General features: G+C 30.8%; 2 protein-coding genes across 6 annotated transcripts in view; one reads left to right on the plus strand and one right to left on the minus strand.

Annotated features, from left to right (window-relative positions):
- Positions 1–729, minus strand: part of LOC111052905 (vascular endothelial growth factor receptor 1) — a 120,191-nt gene extending 119,462 nt beyond the window's left edge. For 2 of the 4 annotated variants that reach the window (XM_039438604.1, XM_039438601.1), the window contains exon 1: positions 501–712. In XM_039438604.1, the coding sequence (XP_039294538.1) occupies positions 501–546 (46 nt within the window). In that variant the 5' untranslated portion in view covers positions 547–712. Of the gene's footprint in view, positions 1–500 lie in introns of all 4 variants that reach the window. The other 2 variants (XM_039438603.1, XM_039438602.1) reach the window with 2 other exon arrangements.
- LOC111052906 (alpha-N-acetylgalactosaminidase) lies at positions 1–23,119 on the plus strand. Of its 2 annotated transcripts, none has more exons than XM_039438614.1 (9): positions 1–117; positions 3,443–3,617; positions 5,668–5,842; positions 9,474–9,568; positions 12,235–12,396; positions 16,311–16,508; positions 17,905–17,994; positions 20,740–20,904; positions 22,911–23,119. In XM_039438614.1, the coding sequence occupies exons 2-9, from the start codon at positions 3,462–3,464 to the stop codon at positions 23,079–23,081; spliced, it is 1,212 nt and encodes a 403-aa protein (XP_039294548.1). In that variant the 5' UTR covers positions 1–117; positions 3,443–3,461; the 3' UTR covers positions 23,082–23,119. The 2 variants fall into 2 exon arrangements, with proteins under 2 accessions (XP_039294548.1, XP_039294547.1); XM_039438613.1 differs by lacking the exon at positions 1–117 and adding an exon at positions 1,689–2,263.
- Positions 23,120–27,133: the final 4,014 nt, after the last annotated feature.

Genomic DNA, 27,133 nt, shown 5'->3' on the forward strand with positions numbered 1-27,133 from the left:
TATTAATCCCGTAAACTAGTATAGACTCTATAAACTGATGGTCCAGGCTGAAATAATACGGTTGTGAGCCCACTGATAACGGCTGAAAACTATACAAGTACCATACGATAAAATACTGTAAGTTGACTACCAAAAAAGAAGCTTAAAAACAATAAGCTATTAATACTGTTACAGTATTACAGCAATTATAATGCCGAATGAACTATGGCCTCTTACTTACATAAACAAAATATTTAAAGACAGAAATTGAGTTTGGGGAAATAGAATTGAATACAGTAAGTTAGCTTCTACTTCTAATGTAAAAGTGAAAATAATGACATGACTCATGAGACACTTCTATGATAATTCAATTAATTTAAATGAGCTCTGTCTCTCCTTTTAAACCAAGTTCATTACATTTTAATTTATTCTTACTAATACATTTTAAAAGGATGCTTCAACAGGTAAAATCAAGCAAGGTAAGGCTTGGCTACCTGATGATTCAATATTACAAAACTCACCTGAACACCAAGTCAGCAAAGTTATCCAAAACAAATACTTGTACATGACGCCGAACAATAAACACTGTCACACAATTATCACATTATAATTTAAACACAATTTACTAAATTCAAGACATATTGTTAACCTTAAACGCGTCAAAACTTTGACACAACACAAAATAGTTGCGGAAAGCAAGCTGAACTCAACTGAAGTGTTGCTTTTGCATTTTGTAGCTATGATGAACATGAAATCAGATGGGAGTCTCTAGTTCTCATTTCTACCGCAAGGCTTCACCACCATACGGTACCAAGTTTTGGAGGCGGGATAAAACCGGAGATTTGAAACTCATTTCTCATTTCCTTTCAGCACGATAAGATAATGGAAGCTATATTGCTATTTCCTTTGAAATCCCAACATAAGGCACCGTTTAACAGTTGATAACGATTCTGGAATTAATTTTGATTATTTGGAAGCTAGTTCAACATAAATTCATTCAGTTTCAGGTTTAAAATTGTCATTTTACATTGGATTCTGCAGTACAGTATCATTTAAATAGATAGTCCAGTTGTATTCCCTTTTTTATAGAGCAAAACTAGATGAATGAAACATTATAAGAAGGGTACTGAACGATTTTATTCAATTTCAATAGTCCAGTTACTATACTCTGGAAAATAATTGATGGATTATTAAACATTGTAGATTGGTTAAACAAAAAATACTCTGTTACTTTACATAAACTTGATGGCTTCAGTCTATAGACGGAATCATATCTTAAACTTTTCAAAATCTACTGCTCATTATCTTAGGTACATATTATTATTGCTCTTATCAGAATGTTTGAGTAAACGGTCAATGTTCTGAAATATACCGTATATTGGCTCAGATGTCTGTTAAATTTTAATCACGATTATTTAATGCCACGACAAGTGAACAGAGAAGGATTTTTTGAAAAAAAGAATTTACTGATCAATTCTTATGAAGCATTTTTAATCACTGTTAAAATTTAGTAGGTTCTTGTGCAACGAGTACTTGTCTTTTTAAAAACAAATTTAATAGTATTTGAGCGTTCCAAGCAAAATTACCACAGAAAGAAGGTAGAACCATGCTTTTCTCCTCTGTGATACTTTCTTGATTCCAATATCAAGCTAATAGAATATAGAAAACATCCTTTTCAATGTTATCATAGTCAAATAACGGCTAGAATAATATAAACTAGCACTGACCGTATTGAGTCAGCTGCTAAGAAAAGACAGTTCAAAGAAAGTTTCCAAATTCTTAATTTTTTTATTATTATGGAAGGTCTTTGAAAATATTCAAAGATGCCACACTTTTAAATCATCAAATTTCCATAGGTTACTGAAGAGATTCACCCCAATTTTATCATTTATAATCTATATAAAATAGAAGGAAAACAACATATCAAAATAACGTCAAAATTTTCATCACTTGTGGAAAAGTTAGTGAAAGTATAATATTTAAACATCAGAGGTTATTTGTTTACCTAGGTACGTTAGTCATGTCAACCTTTAAATTGTTCAATAGATTGTGCTTTACAATGGAATAATCCGAGTGGTATTTGAAGAATGTACTAGATTTGCCCAATCTTAATGAATCTTGAAAGATTTCAAATTGTTATAAATCTGTTCCTGCTTGCTTCGAGTTTTAAAGATGGAATGTGTCTAAGTAATGGATTGGCTTTGACGCCCCCAATGGGATGGCTTTCTTGGCAAAGGTATAGGTGCAATATAGATTGTACCACATATCCTGATGAATGCATAAGGTGAGTTCATTGAAATTCTAGTTTTATTAAATTTGATAATAAATTATCTTAAACAACAGATTTTGTAGAATTGTTAGGTTTATTTATAAAGTTTAAAAAAAGTGGGGTAACTAATATGGCATGGTTATAAATATAATCAAAAAATCTCATTGAATGTATTCGCATTATTATTTGAATAACAAATTGGGAGAAAATAAACAAATAACATATTGGGAGAAAAACAACAAAATATAATAATATGAGGAGAATTATCTTTTTTTATTAGGGCTACTCTTAAATATAAATAAAAATAAAAATCTAAATCTAACCTTTTTAAAATTTTCTACTCACAACATGTTTCGGCTATATGAAGTGATTATCAAGTAATTGGAAAAAAATTAATTTGGCTTCCTAATGACATTTCAAAAACAAGAAATTAGACAAGTCCTATTTTTATTCTGTAGGCCTATAGCCTACTCTAATTCCAATGAACGACGACTTTTGGCAATAATTGGTAAAATAATTTCAATTATTTTAGAGCAGATTCCTCTGTTGAAGATGTAACAGGTGTTGTCATAAAACCTGGTTCTGTAATTCAAATTTATTTTAATTAAATATAGGTAGTGGTATTGACAGTATCAATTCACCATTCTTTCAATAATACAAGGCGAACACCAACGCAAAAGTTTTGTTGCGGTGCGAATTCAATTCGCAGAACTTGCCTTGCGGAAATTTAATACCATTGCGGTGTATGTGCTGGTGCAAACTAATGCGTTGCGAAATATTCCCTTGCGAATAATTTGCAGCTTTTGTTACATGCAGCATAATTATGGAGAAATACCTCAACATTTCTTCCCATACAATCAAATTATTTCTGAGCAACTTTCTCGCTTGCACCACCCACTTATCGTTAGGGACAAAAAGTTTCAAGCAATTCTATTCGAAATTTTATTTCTATTTCTAATTCGAAAATTAAATTCTTTCTGCTCCAAATGAAAATACCTCTGATGATGATACCTCGAGTGCATTGAAACTTTAGTTTGGCTCAAATAAATTATGTGGAACTAACAAAATCGATTTGATTTTACCTTAATTATATTTATTCTTATTCATTTATTGCTCTTATTTAATACAAACTATAAGTTGCTGTATGTGGTCGAATATTGTTTTAATTTAGTTGAAATTTCATATATTGTTTAGCGAGAAACTGTATCGTAAGATGGGAGAACTGCTCATCAGTGAAGGCTACCATGCAAAAGGCTATCAATACATAATAATAGACGACTGCTGGCTGGCCAAAGAGAGAGACAAGGATGGAAAATTGCAGGCCGATCCTGACCGCTTTCCAAATGGCATCAAAAGTTTGGCAGACTTTGTGAGTTTTATATTTTTTCAACAAATAATAATATTAGGCTATTGTGAATTGTTATGACAAATAAATCTTACCTTATTTTATTATGTGTATATTTCAATTTTTGATTCAACACTAGAAGACTACACTTTTATTAGATTAACGATTTATTTGTAGAGCACGACGACATGTTTAGACTATAACGTCACTTCAAGTGTCAAAATAAATCATTATTGAAAAAAGTTGAAGTTACCTATAAGAAAATAATAATTTATTATTTTACGGTACTTGGAAAATAGAAATTCGAAAGTGCGAATTGGGATTGCAAGTTTACTTTCAATTAAGAGTTTAAATAGTTTGAATAAATGTTCAAATGATAAATTCTGTATGGTTGTCACTAACAGTTCAAAATACTTTAAGTAAATGATTAAATGATTTACAATGATGAAGGTTGTACGTTATACAAAATAGCACATAAAGAATAATACACTATTATGATTTACCAGGAATATTTCATAAATACCGTACATCTAAAATTATTATCATCAAAATTAATACATCTATGATATTAGATTTATAAATCTTGAATTAATTTGAAATCCAAGACCGTAGTTTTGTATCAATATAACAAATTTCCAGTATGATCACAACATATATCTAGGATTAATGTTTATTTTCACGACAAAACACTCTATAATAACTATATTGAAGCTGAGACACACTTTGTTCCAAACAAAAATATTCAAAGCATTAACTTTTTTGGTTGAGAAATGTGAAATTCATTTAACTCATGAGGAGGTGATTATCAGCCTGTCTGATGTCTGTTAGATGTCTTAATGTTGTCTGATAAATGTCTGAAAGTTGTCTGATAGATGTCTGAAAGTTTCTGATAGATGTCTGAGACAGGCTGATGAAGCTCCTTCCCAGGAGTGAGATGCATTCTACATATTTCTGACCCTAAAAAGTAAGTGTACCGTATTAACATTTATTTTGAACTAAACAGGATAAGCACCAAACCTTGGTCTTCAATCTTCTTGATTTATAGAGAATTAAAAATTATGTAAATTATTATTACAATCATATTTTTATTAACAAAATACACAATATATTCCTTTACTTTCTCCTAATTTCCACTTCCATGATTCTATTGTCCTTTATATTTGTATGAATTTACTATTACAATACGGTATCATCTCATATTACTTCTTATCTGACACAGATTCACTCTATAGCTAGTTAGTTTATTCTTACTGTAAAATATTATTTCTACTCTATCTTATTTTGTATTCTTTATCTAATTAACTTCAACTAAATTTATTCATCACAATAAGTTAGATTTGAATTGTTGATATCAATGAAGACTGTTTCAAGCGTTGCCTGTATAGTCTTTTGTAAACTTTGATGAATTAATATTTACTTTGAAACAAAGTGTCTCCACTTCAACAGGGTCAACACATTTGAATGATTTGTGTATTATTAATAATTGTGAGATAGTAACTATCATTTATAGTACCGTACTAGTTGACCGAGCGAAGTGAGGTCTAAGATTCAAGTCGACGGTTTTGCATTTCTCTTGTTTAAATGTTTATATGTTTATATGTTGCGCATTTAAGGAGAAACGCGGTAATAGATTTTCATGAAATTTGACAGGTATGTTCCCTTTTAAATTGCGCGTCGACGTATTATATACAAGGTTTTTGGAAATTTTGCATTTCAAGGATAATATAAAAGGAAAAGGGAGCCTCCTTCATACGTCAATATTAGAGTGAAAATCAGACTATAGAATTATTCATCATAAATCAGCTGACAAGTGATTACACAGATGTGTGGAGAAGCCAGTCTATTGCTGTATTTCCATAAGGTCTACAGTTTCAATCAGGTACTTGTGGATGAGGATACTGCGTGAGGTCTACTGTTCACAGAACTACTAGTTTATAGTAATAGTATGATAACTGTTATCATACGATTAAAAATATATGTGTATTATTCAATAGTAAAATTGAATGAATAAATATTGTGTTTCTATCTCATTCTGTACAGCAATGCTTAATATTCTTCTATCTCTTTATTGCAGATGCATCAAAAAGGTTTGAAGCTGGGAATTTACGAGGACTACGGCACGGAAACATGTGCTGGCTACCCGGGAATGATAGGGAATATTGCTAAAGATGCAAAGACTTTCGCAGAGTGGGAAGTTGATTATGTCAAAATAGACGGATGTAATAGTGACCCCGCCTGTATGGATCATGGCAAGTATAAAACAGCTTAACTCTTATGGGAGTGTTCACACATGCCAGTCTGCCTGTGTGAATACTACCATAAGAACCAATGGTTTTCTATTGTCTTTCTGTCTAGTAAAACAGAAGTTGATTATGTCAAAATAGACGGATGTAACAGTGACCCAGCTTGTATGGACCACGGCAAGTATAAAACAGCTTGACTCTTATGGAAGTGCTCACACATGCCAGTCTGCCTGTGTGAACACTCCAATAAGAACCAATGGTTTTCTATTATCTTTCTGTCTAGTAGAACAGAAGATGATTATGTCAAAATAGACGGATGTAACAGTGACCCCGCCTGTATGGATCATGGCAAGTATAAAACAGCTTAACTCTTATGGGAGTGTTCACACATGTCAGTCTGCCTGTGTGAACACTCCAATAAGAACCAATGGTTTTCTATTATCTTTCTGTCTAGTAAAACAGAAGTTGATTATGTCAAAATAGACGGATGTAACTGTGACCCCGCCTGTATGGATCACGGACAACAGCTTGGATTTTATGGGAGTGTTCACACATGTCAGTCTGCCTGTGTGAACACTCTAATAAGAACCAATGGTTTTCTATTATCTTTCTGTCTAGTAAAACAGAAGTTGATTATGTCAAAATAGACGGATGTAACTGTGACCCCGCCTGTATGGATCATGGCAAGTATAAAACAGCTTGACTCTTATGGGAGTGTTCACACAGTCTGTATTCTACCAGTGTGAATACTACCATAAGAACCAATGGTTTTCTATTATCTTTCTGTCTAGTAAAACAGAAGTTGATTATGTCAAAATAGACGGATGTAACAGTGATCCCGCTTGTATGGATCATGGCAAATATAAAAACAGCTTGGATCTTATATGGAAGTGTTCACACATGCCTGCCTGTGTAAACTTTCCAATAAGAACCAACAGTTTTCTATTCTAGAAAATTATTTTGAATCAGCATGACTCCTATGGGAATGATCACACACATGACTGTCTGTGTGAACACTTCCATAAGAACCAGTAGAATCTATTCTCTTCCTGTCTAGCAATACAGGCATCAAGGTGAAATAAGAACGATATTGTCAGTTCCACTAATATCACAGTTCCACCACAATGTTTTTTATTTCACCTTAATAAGGAGAAATTTTACAATATCTCTGTTCATAGTGTAAATTTAAATGCAGACATTCATTGGAAATCAGAATACTGAAAATGATTCTATATTAACCTTCAAATATAACACTGGGGTCCAGCGTACCCCACTGATATTTCTTCTTGTGATATCTCAGTAACAAGTATAGAGAGGATATTTTTGCTTCATGTAAATTCAGTTGGCAGTCCTGTCAATACGTTGCAACGTCAAAAATGACCAGTCGACTCCAGATAGTGAAGCAGTAAACAATTCAATTGTGTTTGGGGTTCATCAGACCCCAGTGTTATATCTAAGTTAGTCTTTTTCCAGCGTGCAAAGGACCGAAAAACAAAAAATAGGTGCTCAAACTGTGGAAAGCCATTGCGTGAAGAACATAGAGCATTTGCAAACTCATTTGCAAGGAGTTTGTTGAAGATAATCCAGGACAAAATTGAATAGTATATGTTTTATGCAATCTCTTTTTGTTTTTTGCGTGTTTTCATATCATGGAATTGACGATAATCAAGAGGTAGTGTAAGGAAAACCAATAAAGTTATGTGACTTTTTTCCCTAGAATATTAAAGTAGCCTATGACTATTCTCCTTCAAGAAAATGTATGGTTTGATTGATTATTCAGTATTGTATGTTGGAAATGTGGTAATTAGTAATTGAATTTTGAAAATGACAGAAAATTAAATAACAATTTTTTTAAGCTAATTGAAATAAAAGTTTTTGTGTTTAAACCTGGTAAAATAGCTCAAATAGAACATTTATATCGATCCTAATGAGTATAATTTTCAAAAAATAAGAAAAAACTGAAAAATATTCAATTTAAAAAATGGGGTCCACTGGACCCCACTGTTATATCCATGTAACTTTTTTGAGGTGTTATACATGAAGGTTAACATGGTTCTTTTGGGAGTATTCAACTGAATGCAGCCAGTGTGTGAACAATCCCGTAAATAAAAATCAATGGTATCCACTTTCTTTCCAAGTAAACAGAACTGTTCAAGAGGTATTCAAAATTATATTCAAAAATTCAAATTACCAAAACATTATTCCAGGCTATCGATAATTTATCACAATTATCATTATTCCTTCATAATCAGAATATGTTTAAATTCTCTGTGAAAACATTATGTTATGAGTGTATTTTGGTAAAAAAATTGATAAGCTATAGTTAGTTGGTTACCCTAATTTTATGTTTCATGAAGTGGAATAATAATCGCTAAAACATTCAGAGAAAGTCTTTAATATACCGTATTGATAGCTACCAAAATGTCTCTTCACTTTTATACAATATGAAGCCAAAAGAAATGTTTTTGTTCATATATATGTGTAGGTTCAAATTGTTTAATGTTTTGGAAAAAATATGATCCACCTGATTGAATACTATTAATTCATCAATGAAAATGAAAAATAGATACGGTAGAGAGAATTTTAAAGAACATTGACGGTATTAAATTAACAAGCATTATAATTATTATAATATAGACACATAATTACTACAAGATCATATAGTTCTGTACGGTATCTTTACTGTATGATAATAATATATACAAAGAAAATTTCTGTAAGCAGATATGAGCTGTCAAAAGATTAACTACGGTACAATTATCAACACATAAATAATATATTTATTATCAATTCAAACACTAATATACGAATAAATATTTCAAGGAGTTGATTAATTCATTTATACATTTCCAAGAAGCATATATGGGAGAATTCAAAGGTTTCTTTCAATATTTGCTTCTCTAATACAACTAGGGTATTACAATATTCTTCAATGTTGTTTTCCATCACGAACTGCTTATTATTTTATCACTTTTTGCTATTAGAAATAACGACTAGCAGTCAGATTTTTTACAATAAATGAATTAATCACTCACTGTGACAAACGAATAATATCTGACTATTAGTCGTTATTTTTAATATTACAATATTACCCATGCACAAGCTAAAATCTCATGAGGATAATATTATACACGGTACGGTACCTGAACGCACTAATAAAAACCATTACGGTACATGCTACAAATGAAAGAATAGTACAGGAGAAGTTTAAACACTGGAAATGATTATAATATTGGAGAATATAAACTTCATTATAGAAATGCAACTCAATTAAGCCAACAAAGAAAACAAATAAGGAAACAGATCTTCCCAAGAAATTGCTGGTAATAAATGTAATTAATTCTAACTGTAGATCCCTGGTAAGATGTAAAAGATGTTTAGGCTATCATTTATATAATATTGTATCAATTTACTGTACGTCTCTTCTATATATTCAAAATAACCTTTTCAACATTATTAACAACATTATTGCATTGGTAATTAAGTTGTATTTCTCGATGATGAATGATGCAAAGCAATGTTTTTAAACTCTTTTTATAAGTATTTTTAAAAGAACATTGGTTGACATCGTTGCTTTATTGTGTCTGCTCACAACACTTTCTAATGATTTTGAACCGATTTCTGGTCCAATCCACAGGATACATAGAATTTGGCCGTTATCTGAACTATTCTGGCCGTCCGATTGCTTATTCTTGCAGTTGGCCCGCTTATCAAGAGGAGGAAGGGATAGCGGTAAGTGAAAAACTTTTCAAACATTTTCACTTATATTCAAGTCTCTAGAATATATAGGGGTAAAGTATAGTGTTTACTTTTAAAATGTACGTATAAATGACTTGCCTATTATTCTTATTGTAGCCTGATGGCCAATAAAAATGAATCTTTATTCATTTATTTATCTGTGAAGAAATATTATTCTTTATTTATTCTTTTTTACAATAAGTACATCATCAAAATGATAGCGAGAGGAAAAATAAAGTAACCTTGTGCTATTCCTCTCCCAATTTTAGATAACAAAATCGGGGCACCGAGCTTCGCTCGTTATTTTTATTTATTGATAAACAGAACACAATTCACAAAAATGATCGTGTTTATATATTTTACAGCTTACGTCAGCTTATGAATTTCGGGGATGCGATATTTTGATATTCCACAGACTCACTTGCTTACTCACTTTTTTACTTTCCACAGACGACAAAAGTCTCAGCTGTTTCAGCCAAGGATGAATAATCCTTTTAATGTCGTTCAGCGAGTTTTCCCAAGGATGAGACCTAGTGCAATCGAATTTTTATATCATAAACCTACTATATGTTCCAAATTTCGTGAAAATCGTTAGAGCCGTTTTCGAGATCCGTTGAGAATAAATAACCAGATATAATAAATACAGAAATTGCTTGCATAATATAATAGGATAGTCCGAAATAGGTTAAGTCTTGTAGGTAGTTCTTCAATATTCACAAAATTTTCATTACTTAAGTATTTTCACAGAGTAGATTTTCAAATTTAGATGCTTCAAAACTAAACATAGAAGAAATATTTCACATTATTATAACTAAAATAGGAAAAATAGGAGATATTCACATCTTGAATATTGAATCTTACTTCTTACTCTTTTCACTTTTATTAATTATTTTATTAATTCATTAATACAATGGGTCGGCAACTAAGCAAGAGCAACAGGCCTATCCCAAAAACTGTTCCACTCCCAAAATTTATCAAAAGTATCATATCTCTTAAACTCTTATTTATAACGGGAGAAACCAAACAATGAAATAATAATTTATTTCTTTGTCTTCATCCTACTTGAACTGTTGATATAAATTATAAAAAATTGTGCATTTAACTTACACTCCACTAAGTAGCCGTCTGTTGTAAAAGTGTAATAACAAAACAGTTTATTATAAATAATAAATTGTAAAAAAGAGATACTGATAAAAGATAAGAAATTTTGTAATGAGATATAGCTACATGGCAATTTTTTCACTAGTTTCATTGCTGTTTATTTGATTAGGGACTTGGGCTTATCTATTGGATTTAAGGACACTTAAGACTTTTAAGTCTAATCAAATCGAGGACACTCATCAATCAAATCCATATTAAAACTATGATAGGTTTAATGGGCCCTTAGATTATGAGATCATCATATCTCATATGAGATTTAATAAGTGTACTAGAAACCGGAGACAAAGCAAATAAATTGGAGATTGAAGAAACCTTATTTCATACTTCTTTTTATTCTTAATACAATGCCGCCATGTTTTGCCCAAGTTTCAATCTCAAGGACGTATTAAAAAAATAATAGTGTATAGGTAGCCTACTAAAGTGTTGTCATCTTAAGTGGTTTTTATGCAATACAATACAATTCTTTATTTTATTAAATAAAATACTAATAAATTGTCAATAACCACAGGTTTATTGATAGGTACTTAGAAAGACCGGTTTCGGTTATTACACTATTGTCAATCTCTGATAATCTCTGATAGTTTATCAAAAGCCACAGATTTATTGATACAACCGATAATAAATTGTCAAAAACCACAGATTTATTGATAGGTGCTTTTATTGAAGACCGGTTTCGGTTATTACACTATTGTCAATCTCTGATAGTTTATCAAAAAACACAGATTTATTGATACAACCAAAACCGGTCTTTTTAAGTATCAATAAATCTGTGTTTTTTTGACAATTTCTTAGTATTTTTATTCAATATGAATGATTACCACATTATCAACTTCTCAACTCAAAAAAAGTGAAAAAAGAAGGGCAATTCTTTATTGATTCATACAATAAGTACATCATCAAAATGATAGTGAGAGAAAAAATAAGGTAACTTTGTGCTATTCCTCTCCCAAATTTATATAAGGTTACACATAGTCCGAAGTAGGTTAAGTCTTGTAGTTGTTCACTTCATAAAATGTTCAGTCCTCAATTATATTCACAAAGTAGATTTTTGAATTTAGATGCTTCAAATCCAAACATGGAAGAAATATTTCACATTATTATCACTAAGGAAATATTCACTTTTTGTGTAGTTGAGAAGTTGATATTGTGGTAATTATTCATACTAAATGTAAAAGACTAAGAAATTGTCAAAAAACCATAGATTTATTGATACTTAGAAAGACCGGTTTGGGTTATTACACCATTGTCAATTTCTGATGAACTGATAAACTGTTGATGAACTGATAAACTGGTTATCAGAGATTGACAATGGTGTGATAACCGAAAACGGTCTTTCTAAGTATCAATAAATCCATGGTTTTTGACCATTTCTTAGTCTTTTTCATTTAATAGGAAATACTTACATAAGTTTATTTTTTTAAATATTTCAAAGGAACTAGTAATCTTATATAATGTTTGATTATTGATTATCTATTATTCATTATCTATTGGTTCCTCAGCCAAACTACACCTCCGTAATGGAGACTTGCAACCTTTGGCGGAACTATGAAGACGTCCAGGATTCGTTTCATAGCATAAAGTCAATAATCAAACACTATGGAGAGAAGCAAGACATCTATGCTAAATTCGCTGGTCCCGGACACTGGAATGATCCAGATATGGTAAATATTAGAATATAAATAAAATAAATGAATGAAAGCTTCATTGCAGTAGCAGAAGAAAACATAAAAAAATGCACTACAACGTCAAAATGGCAAATGAAAACAGCAAAAGTAGACACACAGCAGAATAAATGCGTAGGGTATTGAATGAATACAACAAATAGAACTATCACTATAAGTCACAATGGATTATCACATTGTCAATAGATAAATAATAAATAAATATTGGGGCACCGAGCTTTGCCACTACCTTCCGTAAACAAAGCCGTAGTGCATTCGTGTGACGTTAGCACAGGTAGGGCTTCTACACCAATAAAAATCCGTTGACTTCAGCTGATCTACATCAGCTAGTGTTTTCATTGGTGTAGGAGCCCTACGTGTGCTGACGTCTCACAAATGCACTACGGCTTTGTTTACGGAGGTAGTGGCTTTGCTCGTTATTTTTATTTATTGACAAACAGAACACAATTCTCTAAGATGATCGTGTTTATATTTCACAGCTGGCTATATGTCAACTTATGAATTTCGGGGATGCAATAATTTGATTTTTCACATACTCACTCGCTCACTTACTTTTTTAATATCCACAGCTGTTTCAGCCAAGGATGAATTTATATCCTTTTAATGTCGTTAAGCGAGTTTTCTCAAGGATGAGACCTAGTGCAATTGAGTTCTTATATAATAAACCCACCATGTTTCAAATTTCGTGAATATCGTTGGAGCCGTTTTCGAGATACGTTGAACATAAATATATACCCATACAACCAGATAACCACACAACCATATAAATATATATAGAAATTGCTCGCTTAATAGGATTCTACATCCAGTAGATAATGTATAGTACTCATCCTTTCTCAAATCTCAATATAATAATAATAAAGTTATTATTTCATTTCAAGATTAATTTGGAAAAATCAACCATAATATAAATACAATTCTTTGATAATATTACCTTCAATTTATTTTTAAATCTTGAAAAGACCAGGTTCCTGATAGAAGGAGGTACAAAATTAAATAATTCTATCGATGTATAGAGAAACGTTTTTTGAGTCCTGGTGTAATTAAACCTGATTAACTTTTTGTGTAGTTGAGAAGTTGATATTGTGGTAATTATTCATATTAAATGAAAAAGACTAAGTAATTGTCAAAAAACCACAGATCTATTGATACATAAGCTGGGTTTACACCAAAATTGTTATTAACAACATGTTATTAACCTAATCCTTATAGATTCTATTAGATTGAACGGAACTTGACAAACACATATGTTCATCATGTGTATGATAAGTTATGTTCAATCTAATAGAATCTATAAGAATTAGTACAATAACATTTTGTTATTAACTTTGGTGTAAACGCAGCTTTAGAAAGACCGGTTTCGGTTATTACACCATTGTCAACCTCTAATAAACCAGTTTATCTTTTAGTTTAGTCTCTCCAAGTAGCAATAAATCTGTGGTTTTTTGACAATTTCTTAGTTTTTTTTTTTTCATTTAAACCTGATGAAGCCCAAAACACTCCTATTTCTTGTTCTATAACAATCAAACTCATGGTTCAAACTCCATATCAATCAAACTCCATAACAATCAAACTCTAAACTGATTCAAACTCAACGCATCATATAAATGAATAACTTCTTTGATGTACAGTATGAGCTCTGGAAAATAAACAGTGCAGGTACCGTTACCAAACCAAGACGATCAAACCCCTCTTTACAATGAATATAGGCTACCTATAGTTAGCGAAAAATAATATACAATTGATGACTTCAGCTACTGTTTTTAGTGAGATATAGTGACATTTATCCATAATGAAACACTAGAATATGGTCTAAATATATCTCAAATTTATTGAGAAGTTACATAATGTTTCAACATTTATGGTGTCATCTTCAGTCTGACATTTTTAGACAATATTCTAGTGTTTCATTAAATATACAATTTTTACTTTCCTTGCCCTACTAGCATAGGTAAGGAAAGTATTGCTTTCCAAAAAAAATTAAGGTACCCCAATTTCAAGTTTTCTATACGTTTCAAGGTCCCCTGAGTCCAAAAACATGATTTTTGGGTGTTGGTGTGTGTGTGTGTGTGTATGTCTGTGAACACGATAACTCCATTCCTAATTAACATATTGACTTGAAATTTTAAACTTAAGGTCCTTATACCATGAGGACCCGACAATAAGAAATTCAATAAAATTGAATTCAAGATGGCGGAAATAATGACAGAAAATTACTAAAAAACTATGTTTTTCACGATTTTCTCAAAAACGGCTCTAACGATTTTCTTCAAACTTATACCATGGATAGCTATTCAGAAGCCCTATCAACTGACATTGTCTCATTTCTAGGAATATAGCAGGAGCTGCGTAATATTCTCAAGAAAAATGGCGGATAATTACTGAAAAACCATGTTTTTCACGATTTTCTCAAAAATTTCTCGACTGATTTATTTCAAATTCATACTCTGTATAGTTATTTATCAGCTCCATCAACTGGCATGAGTCTCCTTTCTGGGAAACTAATGGGGAGTCCACCCCATCCTTGAGAAATGGACTTTGTAACCTCCTTCTCGTGCATGAGGTAGGTAGGTAGAGCAGTCTATAAATATAACACATAGTCGAGATATTTCATCTGTAGAACAGCTGTTTTGACGACTTTTAAAAAATCATCGGATTTCACAATTTACACAAAGGAAAAAGTACTCTGAAAACAATTGTATACACACATAACAGTAGTCTGATCGTAGTTTCAAATAATTATGTTGCCGCCAATCGTCATTATGTTATTTCTCTAAATTATTGTCGTTTAAGAATGAGGCTCCCAGTTCAATGAGCAAGGAAAGTTGTGTGAGTGTACCACACCAGATTTTTCTGATAGCCACACTTGTGCAATAATATTTGTTTTAAAAATTATCAGTTATATTGTTGATTCTTGCTAATTATTATTGATTTTATCTCAAATATATTAGGCTATATCCACCAAGAAAATATTTATTTTATGATTCAGCCTAATAATGAATTTTCATAATAATTGAATTAAACATTCCGGGACCCTGTTGCATCATAAATTCAATTGACTTGATCGTATTTAATTTCAATCTAATTGATCATGAAATATTAACTAAACTAATAATACTAGTATGTATAATCGACTAATATGGCTATTGGAGTTGGTACCGTAAGTACTATTCTATCTTGTATTTTATCATACAACAAAGCCCTGGTACCGGTAATTCATTATATTTCTTCATAGCCTAAAATTGATTTGGCAGATATGCAGAGTTAGAAAAGGATAGAACTGTCTCATTTGTCCAATGACAGACAAGGATAGCAATCTATAATATTATGTTGATCAGGTTCTGACATTATATAGCATGAATATCACTAAACAGTTCATTATATTGTATGAATGTTATTAATATTGAATAATGTTTGAAAAATTATTTGAATACAGTGAAACACAAGTGTTATTTGTAAAATATTAATGTATTTCTAATCTTCTCATATTCCCAGTCAACCTTCGTTTGCTGCAATCATAATAATTGAAATTGTTTATTTCAAATCGACAATTTGTTTGTTTTTTTCAAATTGTTGTAGGGTAATTTATGTACTATTACGAGTATTTTGTATTTTGCATGTAGTCTACCTTTATTAATATAATATGACAATTCCTACTAGTCTTATGAGACCCATAATGGCAAAAAAACAAAATAGCACTGTAGGCTACATGAATGAAAATATTGTTATATTTATCATATTTGATGGAACAAACGATAAAATAGTCAGGAAAAAACAGGTTATTGCCCAAAACTTCTTCTATTTCTTAATTTTGTTTCAAATCATCCAAATATTATTTAGGTTATGTTTATATTATTTCCATTATAAAAATTGTCCTTTTTCTATTATTGCAGTTGATCATAGGCAATTTCGGTCTGAGTTTTGACCAGAGCAAATTGCAAATGGCGATGTGGGCCATCCTGGCCGCACCCCTTATGATGTCAGTCGATCTGGCAAATGTCAAGAAAGAGTTCAAAGAGATTCTGCAAAACGAGGCCATCATAGCTGTCAATCAGGATGCTCTGGGGGTACAGGGACGCAGGATATATAAGGTACTGAGCTTTTCTTTAACGTAATTAGATTGAATTTTAAAAATATGAGCGCATATTAAATCACATTTTTGTTATTAAATAGAACAACTAGCAGTCGAATTTCTTCAATAAATGAATTTATTCACTTAGTTTCATAAGGTATCTGGATAGTCATAGTATCGTCGTGGTATTTCCGTCAAACCTAAAAAATGTTAGGGGAGAAATATTAAATTTACTCCTAAAAATATTGAATTTTTAGTCATTTATTATTTATGATAACGATATCTTCATGGTTTTCATTTGACGAAAGATCTCGTTGTAACAGTAAGTGAATAGATTCATTTATTAAAGAACTTCGACTGCTAGTTGTTCTATTTAATAAAAAAAAGTGATTCAATGAGTGTGTTCGTGATGGAAAACAACATTGATGAATGTCATCATATTATATATACAAATACACATTTTTTGTTTTTTGTACAAATTCATACATACTATCACATAATATTTACAAAATAGAATTATCAATTGTTTAAAAGAGTTTTATCTAACTGTTGAATATATAAACTCTTAAATCTACCTACTTTGAGTAAATCTAATATTTATTTATAAACTATTTTGTTCAATTGAATTGTGTAGAGGACTGTATACAGACAGATACTTCTCTGCGAACAAATTTGAAAAGGAAGAGTAGCCTACAATATTATAATAAAAAAATATTGAAAATAGCGAAACTTATTCCTGTGTTTATTAAAACGTGGTTTACTTTGATGAACCTAGTAAGGCTGTTCAAAGGCTAAAAAAAACTTCCTACTGGTAATATTTCGATTTGTATACTATCAAGCTACTAAAATGAAAAATTTGTCTCAGGAAAACATTTTTTTCTGATCCATTAATTTTTGAGATATGAGCGCCTCAAGTTTAAATTTTTGGGACAGAAAATTCAAATTCGGTTAGATATAAATCCATGAGATTTAGAGGATAGATTTTTCATGGTATTGTTGATCTAGTAAAACAATTTTTTTTGGAAATTATCATTTTTTGAGATATTTATTCAATTTACTAAAAATGACCAAAAATAACTTTTAGTTGAGTTATTTTTGGTAAATTGAATAACTTTTTCAAAAATTGATATTTTCAGAAAATTTTGGTTCTACTAGATAAACAATAACATGAAGAATCCATCCTCTGAATTTCATGGATTTATATCTTACCGAATTTGAAATGTTCTGTTCCAAAAATTTAAACTTCAGGCGCTCATACCTCAAAAAGTAATGATCGAACAAAAAAAATTCCTGACAAAACTTTTTCATTTTGATTGCTTGTTGATATACGGATCGAAAAACTTAGAAAGATATCACGAGTAGAAAGTTTTTGTTAGCCTTTGCACAGCCTTAAAACTTACTTATTTCTGCCATAGAGTTGCCAACCTGCGTTTTTGCCATCCATAAACGCTGGGTTTCTATGGAATCAATTATCAGCCAATGGCATAATGAGATGCCAGGGAACGGTAAGTTTGCAATTTCTCTTCAAGTATTTCTTGAATCGATGAAGGCTTAATACATCATTGATATTATTGTATAAGATTAATGAGCCTTCTCAAATTGATTCTATATATCTACAATTATTATTGCACGGTACTTTATAAAATATATTATTTATTTATGTGTAAAGTACTAAATAGGAAGAACCATTGATTATTCATGCATATGAGAATTTATCATTTTATTTCAAGTAAATCATTCACAGTAGTAAAGATTATTTCCAATGTAGAATATGAATTATTCAAGCTGAGAATGTAGGCATTTATTACTAGGTAGCCTATATAGTATGAAGGCGGTTTCCCACATATCAGTTTCAGAGAACGTGTCTGGTAAAGTGAGAATATAATTCCTATGAGTTGTAATGGTAATATTCTCACTCAGTCCTGCCAAGCGAGTATGAATAGTTCCATTAGAACTTATAGGAATTATATTCTCACTGTATCGGTCAAGTTCAGCAATACTATAATATGTAGGAATCAGCTCTTATTGATTCAGGTTTCAATGTATGATAATTGTTAAAAGTGACGATTATGTTCATGCTGGTATAACCTATTATATTAAGCGAGCAATTCCTGTATGTCTGTTCATATTTTTATATCTGGTTATTTATGTTCAACGGATCTCGAAAACGGCTCTAACGATTTTCACGAAATTTTGGAACAAAGTAGATTTATTATATAAAAATTCGATTGCACCAGGTCTCATCCTTGGAAAAACTCGCTGAACGACATTAAAAGGATAATTCATCCTTGACTGGAACAGCTGAGACTTTCGTCGTCTGTGGATAGTAAAAAGTGAGCGAGTGATTCTGTGGAAAATCAAAATATCGCATCCTCGAAATTCATAAGCTGCCGTATAGCCAGCTGTAAAATATAAACACGATCATTTTAGAGAATTGTGTTCTGTTTATTAATAAATAAAAATAACGAGCGAAGCTCGTTGCCCCGATATTTTATAATGATGATGAGAAAAATTCCATTTGGTGAATGATATACTTTGTCGACAATTAAATTTAAGAAATATTTTAAGTGCACAACAGAACACAGCAAAAGTGTAAATAAATTTTGTAATAATGCCATGAATTGTAATATTACATTTTTTTCTCGATTGGAATCGAATCTTCAATTCGAGATCTATAAAACTTTATAGTAAATATCAGAGTCATCGATTATGGACAACTTTTTGACTGAGAATTTATCGTAAATGATTGTGTTGCATTGTTCCATGGTGTCACCGAGGCTGAGTTGACAGAATTAATAGATAAATGGATTATTTAAATAGAGATGATATATAAAAATTTAAAATAATAGTTTCAGAATAAAGTTTTATTGAGAACAAATATAAAATGTGAATTCTAAACTTGTAATTTATAATTTTTTTGGTGACGTGTCCGTAACATCAACACTGAAGAAGCTTTGCTCTGTTCCTGGTAGCTAGGCTTTTCCTGTTCCTTCTTCTCTCTGAAACTTATGGCTGGCTATGTGTGTTGTAATTTGTGCTCTCTGAATATTTTTCTGTTTAAGTGAATTTATTAATGTTTTAAATTGAGTTTTAAACAGCTTATAGTGTTCTATTTTGTCTGTATATTGTTTATTGTGTATACAAGCCAATAGCCACTGTTTTTCAACTATATAAACTGGATAAGTACTTAGCTCGTAGTGACTTTAGATGCTGAGGCTTGTAAGATACTGTTCTTTGTGTATTTGTGTAGTATATTGCCAAAATTCTTCTGAAGATTATAAGTTCATTTGCTCTGAAAACTGGATTTCTCATTCATAGGCGATAGATCCATTCATAGTTTATCAATAATCTATTACATTGGAGCCGACAACTATCCTTAGGTTAATAGGTGTGAAATGCTATCCAACCGATTTAGGAAAAATTGGTAGCATGGCAGAATATAATTATTATGATTATTTGTTGACAATGAAATTAGAGAAATAATATAAGTTGTTAGCAACAAGAGAGAACACAGCAGAAGTGTGGATGAATTTCCTGATATAATTTAATTTTTGACGTTTAAATTCGAAAAATAATATTATGAGTTGTTTCTTGTCTGCAACAATACTGTTCAAGAAATTGATCAAGAAGAAGACTCACTACATGGGAAGAAAGAATAACAATGATGCCTACATGAATACAATTGAAATAGTAAATAAAATTAATAAAACAATATAAAAATCTTGAAGCACTCTTTATTGATTTTATTTTAGAACCTGACGATGGTGATCACCGAAACTAGTTGTTGAACTATTTTAAAGCTTTTTAAAAAATAATAAAGGGTGCTTCAAGATTTTTATATTGTTTTATCAATTTAAAAAGTAACCCACGTGAATGAAATGTTTTTAATTGAAATAATATATAAAACATTCAGTTATGGCTCACGCTCAGGAATATTCGGCGACAGTGTCCTTGTACACCTCACAAAATTTGAGAGTTTACATATATTCTATTTTCATTTAATTTATTTCTATTTATTCATTTATGTTCACAAATTACATTGTTCTCATGCCCCTGTACATTGCATGAATAAAGATATTTCCAATTCTTCAAATATCCAAAGATATTTGTGGGTAAATCAAATCATAAACTTTAGATAACCTCTGGACTATCTATTTTGAATTAAGGTTGAAAAAAATTTTGATGAATGTCTGTTGTTTTTTACCTACATTGTATATATGGTCTACGAATAAATAAATTTAATTCAACAGGAGAATTCAGTAGAAGTTTGGGCCAAACCGATTACACCGGTGGACGGTAACTATTATTCTTATGCCTTGGCGTTCATCAGTTTCCGTACAGATGGTGTGCCATATGCCTTCAGTGCCACCCTAGAAGATTTGGGACTCTACTCACCCAAAGGATATTTGATACAGGCAAGTTTATTTATTTATTGATATGGCTTTCATTGGCAGAGAGATCCTTTCGGATGTTCTGCCTCGCCCTATCACCCAATGTCATTTCCTATCAACATTCAAGTTTATAGGTATGTACAAGCAAGTTGAAGTATTTTACAATATTCATTATTTTATAATAATTATTAATATATTATATGGAATTACTCAAGTTGAGTTATTTTTGCTTCAACAGGAGAACACAGTTGTAGATTTTATAATTGAGTGATTGTAGCTAAACCTAGATTTTGATTTGGACTGTAGTATACATTTAAGGCTGTGCAAAGGCTAAAAATAAACTTTCTGCTCGTGATATTTTTCAAAGTTTTTTGATTTGTATATCATCAAGCTATCAGAATGAAGAAGTTTTCCCAGGAAAACATTTTTTTCCTATCATTACTTTTTGAGATATGAGCGCCTGAATTTTGAATTTTTGGGACAGAACATTTCAAATTCGGTAGGATATAAATCCATGAGATTTAGAGAATAGATTCTTCATGGTATTGTTGATCTAGTAAAACAAAAGTTTTCTGAAAATATCAATTTTTGAAAAAGTTATTCAATTTTCCAGAAATAACCAAAAATAACTCAACTGAAAGTTATTCTTAGTAAATTGAATAACTAGGTATCTTAAAAATTGATATTTTCAGAAAATTTTTGTTTTACTAGATCAACAATACCATGAAGAATCTATCCTCTAAGTCTCATGGATTTATCTCTTACCGAATTTGAAATGTTCTGTCCCAAAAATGTAATCTTTGGGCGCTCATATCTCAAAAAGATAATAAAGATAATCAGAAATAATTTTCCTGAGAAAACTTTTTCATTTTGATAGCTTGATGATTTTTAAATCGAAAAACTTTGAAAAATATCACAAGTAGAAAGCTTATTTTTAGCCTTTGCACAGTCTTAAAAAGAGACAGTTCTGGGCATAAGCATAAGCCTGTTATGCCTTCCAATATAAGTGTAATAATATACACTTGATAAATAAAAATATTATTGAATAAACAATTCACAAAAGAGCTTGTATTGTTTTTCATGTTATGGGGTTGTTATAGCGTACATAATATACAGCTGGCGTGGGAACACGGAATTGGAAATGCTATGAGCATTTGAGATGCGGACTCTTCTAACTCCGCGTTCCCGTAGCAGCTTCTATGTCCCTATATTCAACGTGCTCCAACGTTTATGATTGGAACGTGTTTGTGGCGTGTATATCTGTAAGCACCTTTAGAAGTCATAATATCTTGAAACATATAAACTTAAAAGTTGAAACATGTTATGGAGTTTCTCAACAGATTGTCTTAAGAGAACTTGAAATGTTTTCAAATAAGATAGTACCTACTTCATTCATCATTGCATTCATACAATATAAAAATAGTGTCAAGATAAAATAAAAGAATAATTCACACGGAATCAATTAAGATATTATTGAAAAGAGTACGGTACGGGATCATTGAAATTGATTTTATTTTCAACTCGTTCTTGATATCCGCACCCTGCTTACTTATTTGTCCTTCCCCTCCTTACTTATAGTAGGTCTTTATTTATCATTGAATTCATACGATTTGAATAGTGTCATGATAAAATCAAAGAATAATCTACACAGAATCAATTAAGAAATAATTGAAAAGAGTACGGGATCATTGGAATCAAATGTCTTTTCAACTTTGTTCTTGAAATCCATACTCTCCTTCTCTGATTCTCTCTGATATATTAATTGGATGAAGAATTTAGCTAATTGGAGGACGTTTCCCATGTTATGGAGTTAATTCTTTTTGAATTGAGTATTGTTTGTTGTTTTATTTTATGATAATATAACCACTCTGTGCTATTTATTTGACATTGCTTATGACTTGTTTGTTTCTTGGCAATAAAATGTTTTTATTTTTCAAATTCATTCTATTTCACGAGACAGAACATCCGAAACTTTCTCTCCGGCAATGAAAGCAGGAATAAATTCATTAAATTTTCTATTTTTTTTTCAGGACCTGTACGAGCCCAACGACATTGGTTTTCCCGTGGTTGGACTGGAAACAGCCATCAATATCAAAGTCAATCCATCTGGTGTTGTTTTTCTCAGAGCTAAACTGCAAAACGTCAAATGCAACAAGAAGAATCCAAACAGCCATGGAAATCAGAATATTTCTTACATTTGACAAGTGTTCAAACATGAATAAATGCAATAATATCTGAATTGTTTTTACTGTTTATTTGAATGAGAACTTGATTAAATTCATCATTGTAGATTGATAAATACTATAATATCCGAATTATTTTGAATGATTAATTTTTTTATGAACACTTAATTGAATTGAATTCCTTCATTGTCACTCAACACTTTGTACAATAGATTTGGGTCAGTCATACAAAATCATACAATTCTCAATCACAAAAATACAAAATGTAACTCAATCAAATTTCATAGTAGAGTGAAATTCAGAAGCCCCTTCCAAAGCCTTAAAGCAAGAGCGTGTGATATACCGGAACTTCATATCACCAGGGTTTCAAATAAATTACGTTCAAATGAATAAAACCATTTCTTATTTACAAATCATTTTCATAACATGAAAGTATTTTTCAAATCAATATTGGAAGTTGATGTAGTGTTTTTTGATTTCTAAAGCTCAACATTGAACATAAACTAGAATTTATAAAATATAAAAATATTTAATATGAAATATGGTACCTACATAAAATATTAAACATCAACTGGAATTTGATAATATTGTAATATTTATTATAAGTATTTTATTATGATGGTCATGGGTTCTATTTAAATTATGCAATTCAAGTAGTAGGTACAATCCAAGACCTACCTAAGATATTTCAATGGTATTTTGAATCATTCACACATTTTATACAGTACCGTAAAGGTGCGTTTACACCAAAGTTAACAAATAACTTAATCCTTAATGATTTTATTTGATTGAACATAACTTATCATACACATGATGAACATATGTGTTTGTCAAGTTCCGTTCAATCTGATCTATACTATTGAACGAGCAATTTCTGTTTATATGTTTATAATATGTTCAGATCTTTATATGTTTAGATGTTTGTATTTCACCGGATCTCGAAAACGGCTCTAACGATTTTCACGAAATTTAGAACATAGTAGGTTTATGGTATAAAAATTCAATTGCATAAGGTCTCATCCTTGGGAAAACTTACTGAACGACATTAACAGGATAATTCATCCTTGGCTGAAACAGCTGAGACTTTCGTCGTCTGTGGATAGTAAAAAGTGAGCGAGTGATTCTGTGGAAAATCAAAATATCGCATCCCCGAAATTCATAAGCTGACGTATAGCCAGCTGTAAACACGATCATTTTAGAGATTATTGTGTTCTGTTTATCAATAAATAAAAATAACGAGCTAAGCTCGGTGCCCCGATATTAGAATCTATAAGGATTAAATTATTAACATTTTGTTAATAACTTTGGTGTAAACCCAGCTTAAACATTATTTTACATTGTAATTGGATTCATCAAGTATTTTTGTACAAATTGTAGCCTACAATTTTGAGAATTTTGAATAAAAGTTTTTGAATCTCTAGAACTGAATTGCAGACTTATTTATCTAAATATCATTATAATACTTTAGTAGCAAAATTCTACAAAATACAATTTTATTTTTACAAAAATACAATAAATAGCTAATACTAATGTTAGTTTTGATTAATATACTATTCAACTCATCTATTATAGAAAATTGCACAATTCTTTGGCGGAAAAAGTAAGGCTAGACACACACCAGTTATGAAAGACAAGACAAGACATGATCAGACACAATACTTCACATAGTTGCTTATGAAGCAACACACACTGATTAGTCATTGCAATTAGACATGTCTTGATAAGCAATTATGTGAAGTATTGTGACTGATCATGTCTTGTCTTGTCTTGACTAACTTGTACAAGCCTAGACTTAGTTTAGAATAATAAGTTATTGAGTTCAACAAGAATAATTATTACCATTGAGTACAGATTAAATTGAAATTACGAGTATTATAATAAATTTACGACACAATAATAGTTGAAAAGTAATGTCAAATCTTATCTTGTATACCGTAGATAGAGAGATTCATTCTAATGGGTCAGCATTTATTAAATGCAAAGGATTTATGCTATTCATGAGGGACGCTGACAATTGAAAGAAAATCTCACAATAAAATATGATAATGAATATTTTCAAATACTAAACACTCTCAAATATTTTCAAATATTTCTATATAGCTCTTATTCAGTTTATATTTTCAAAGTTTCCGAAATATATTTTGGAATAGAAGTTATTGGAATTTTCTTTGTGAAATTTGTATGTTTCCTCACAATTTCTTCTTTGATGATTCTATAAATTAATGCACTATTTTTGAAGAGTCTATCAAGATATTAAAAAGAAAAGTTTGGACTCTATCTGACCAAGGTGTTTTCAAGGAAATATAGCTCACGTGTTTGGGGCGGACACAATAAACCGTCGGTCTCGGCCAAGAGACAATCCTTGGGTCTATACCATCCTTGGGTCTCGGCTACCTGAGAATAGTTGCACAAGCCCCGAAATTAATCAGGTGCAATTTGAGACCTGACACCAAACCTGATTCAGCAAGGTCACTTCAAGTTCAGTTTTTTTAAAATTATTTTTGTGGTAATGTAGAAGATATTCAGAGTATACGGTATCAAGTGGTAGGGTAGTGAAATTCAGTTCAAACTTCAAACATTACCGTAGTTGAATGGGAAAATTGACGCTATTTTCTCAAATGAATTCCCACAGTTTGAAGTGACTCACACTATTTAGATAGCCTCAGTTGGTAACATTCATTCAAGCTTCAAATTTAAATCCTAATAATAAATTTGAAATTCCAAAACATGGCAATAAATAAGGCTAGACGGCCTGATAAACTATTCTTTAGGGAACATAAAATTAACTCTTATCTGATAAAATATGCTAAAACAATACAATGCATATAGTTAGGTTACTATTTGTTTAGATAAAATTATGTTTCTTAACAATAAATATGAAGACATTATATATACATATCTTTATTCTATAAAAGGAGAATACTATTACTTAGCTATTTTAGAACTTAAATATCTATACACCTTACACAGCATGTCATAGACACAATAGTCATCCCTATAACAAAAAACATATAATATTGAAAATATGACAAACTACACTTCTATTCAGCTTTGAGGATGGATTAAACTCATAATATGATCAAAATTAGTTAATTATTCAACCATTGAAAAAAGTTGTTCGCTTACAACATGATGAAGATTACTAATTTGAAAATTAAAGTTATTCAACAAAATCCCTTTCAAATTTATCTATTTCATTCATTGAAAGACATTGAAGACAACATGCTTAGCCCAAAACGGTCTTCCTCCCAAATTTTCATGGATAAAAGTATCGAAAAGATAAACATTCACCTAAAGATTTGTCCATATTCAATTCTTAAAAACAAAAACATTCATATCGTACTCAAAATAAAAATTTACATTAAGAATGAAAATGTCAATTATTTACAGAATCTCAATTATGTTATTACAAAACTAATGTATATAGATATAGGTCTATTTCGAATGTACATGGCCTATCCTAATTTTAAACTTAAGCCAATATGACCTCAACTAGAAATAAGTATTAATCTAAACTTAAACTTAAATTACCCTTAAATAAACTAGACTGGAGCGCCCTGCTTTCCAATCAATTTCTGCAATGCTTGGAGATTAAAGTACCTTGTTTCAGGTGTTGTTCATGTGTGAAAATTCTCATAATAACCAATAGTGTTCTTTTCATGCCGATGTGTAAACACTCCCATAATAATCAATGTTATTATTTTTCTGCCCATGTGTGAATACTCCCATAACAATCAACGTTTTTTTTTCTGCCCATGTGTGAACTCTCACAAAGAAACTAATAGTGCTTATTCTTTCTATGTAGATGTGTGAATACTCCCATAACAATCAATGTTATTATTTTTCTGCCATGTGTGAACTCTCACATAGAAACTAATGGTATATATATTTTTTTGACGATGTGTGAGTACTGTCATAACGACCAATGCTATTATTTTTCTGCCCATGTGTGAACTTCCACATAGAAACTAATGGAATCTAGGATTATTTCTATGACGATTTTTTATGACGATGTGTGAGTACTGTCATAACGACCAATGCTATTATTTTTCTGCCCATGTGTGAACTTC

This window comes from Nilaparvata lugens, chromosome 12 (genome assembly GCF_014356525.2).
Source record: "Nilaparvata lugens isolate BPH chromosome 12, ASM1435652v1, whole genome shotgun sequence".
In the NCBI taxonomy this organism is placed as follows: Eukaryota; Metazoa; Arthropoda; class Insecta; order Hemiptera; family Delphacidae; genus Nilaparvata; species Nilaparvata lugens.

Coding starts and splice junctions, on each gene's coding strand:
- LOC111052906 (XM_039438613.1), top strand. CDS start 2,091: ATGAATCTTGAAAGATTTCAAATTGTTATAAATCTGTTCCTGCTTGCT. Junction 3,618..5,667: donor TCAAAAGTTTGGCAGACTTT/GTGAGTTTTATA, acceptor TCTTTATTGCAG/ATGCATCAAAAAGGTTTGAA. Junction 5,843..9,473: donor CCCCGCCTGTATGGATCATG/GCAAGTATAAAA, acceptor TCCAATCCACAG/GATACATAGAATTTGGCCGT.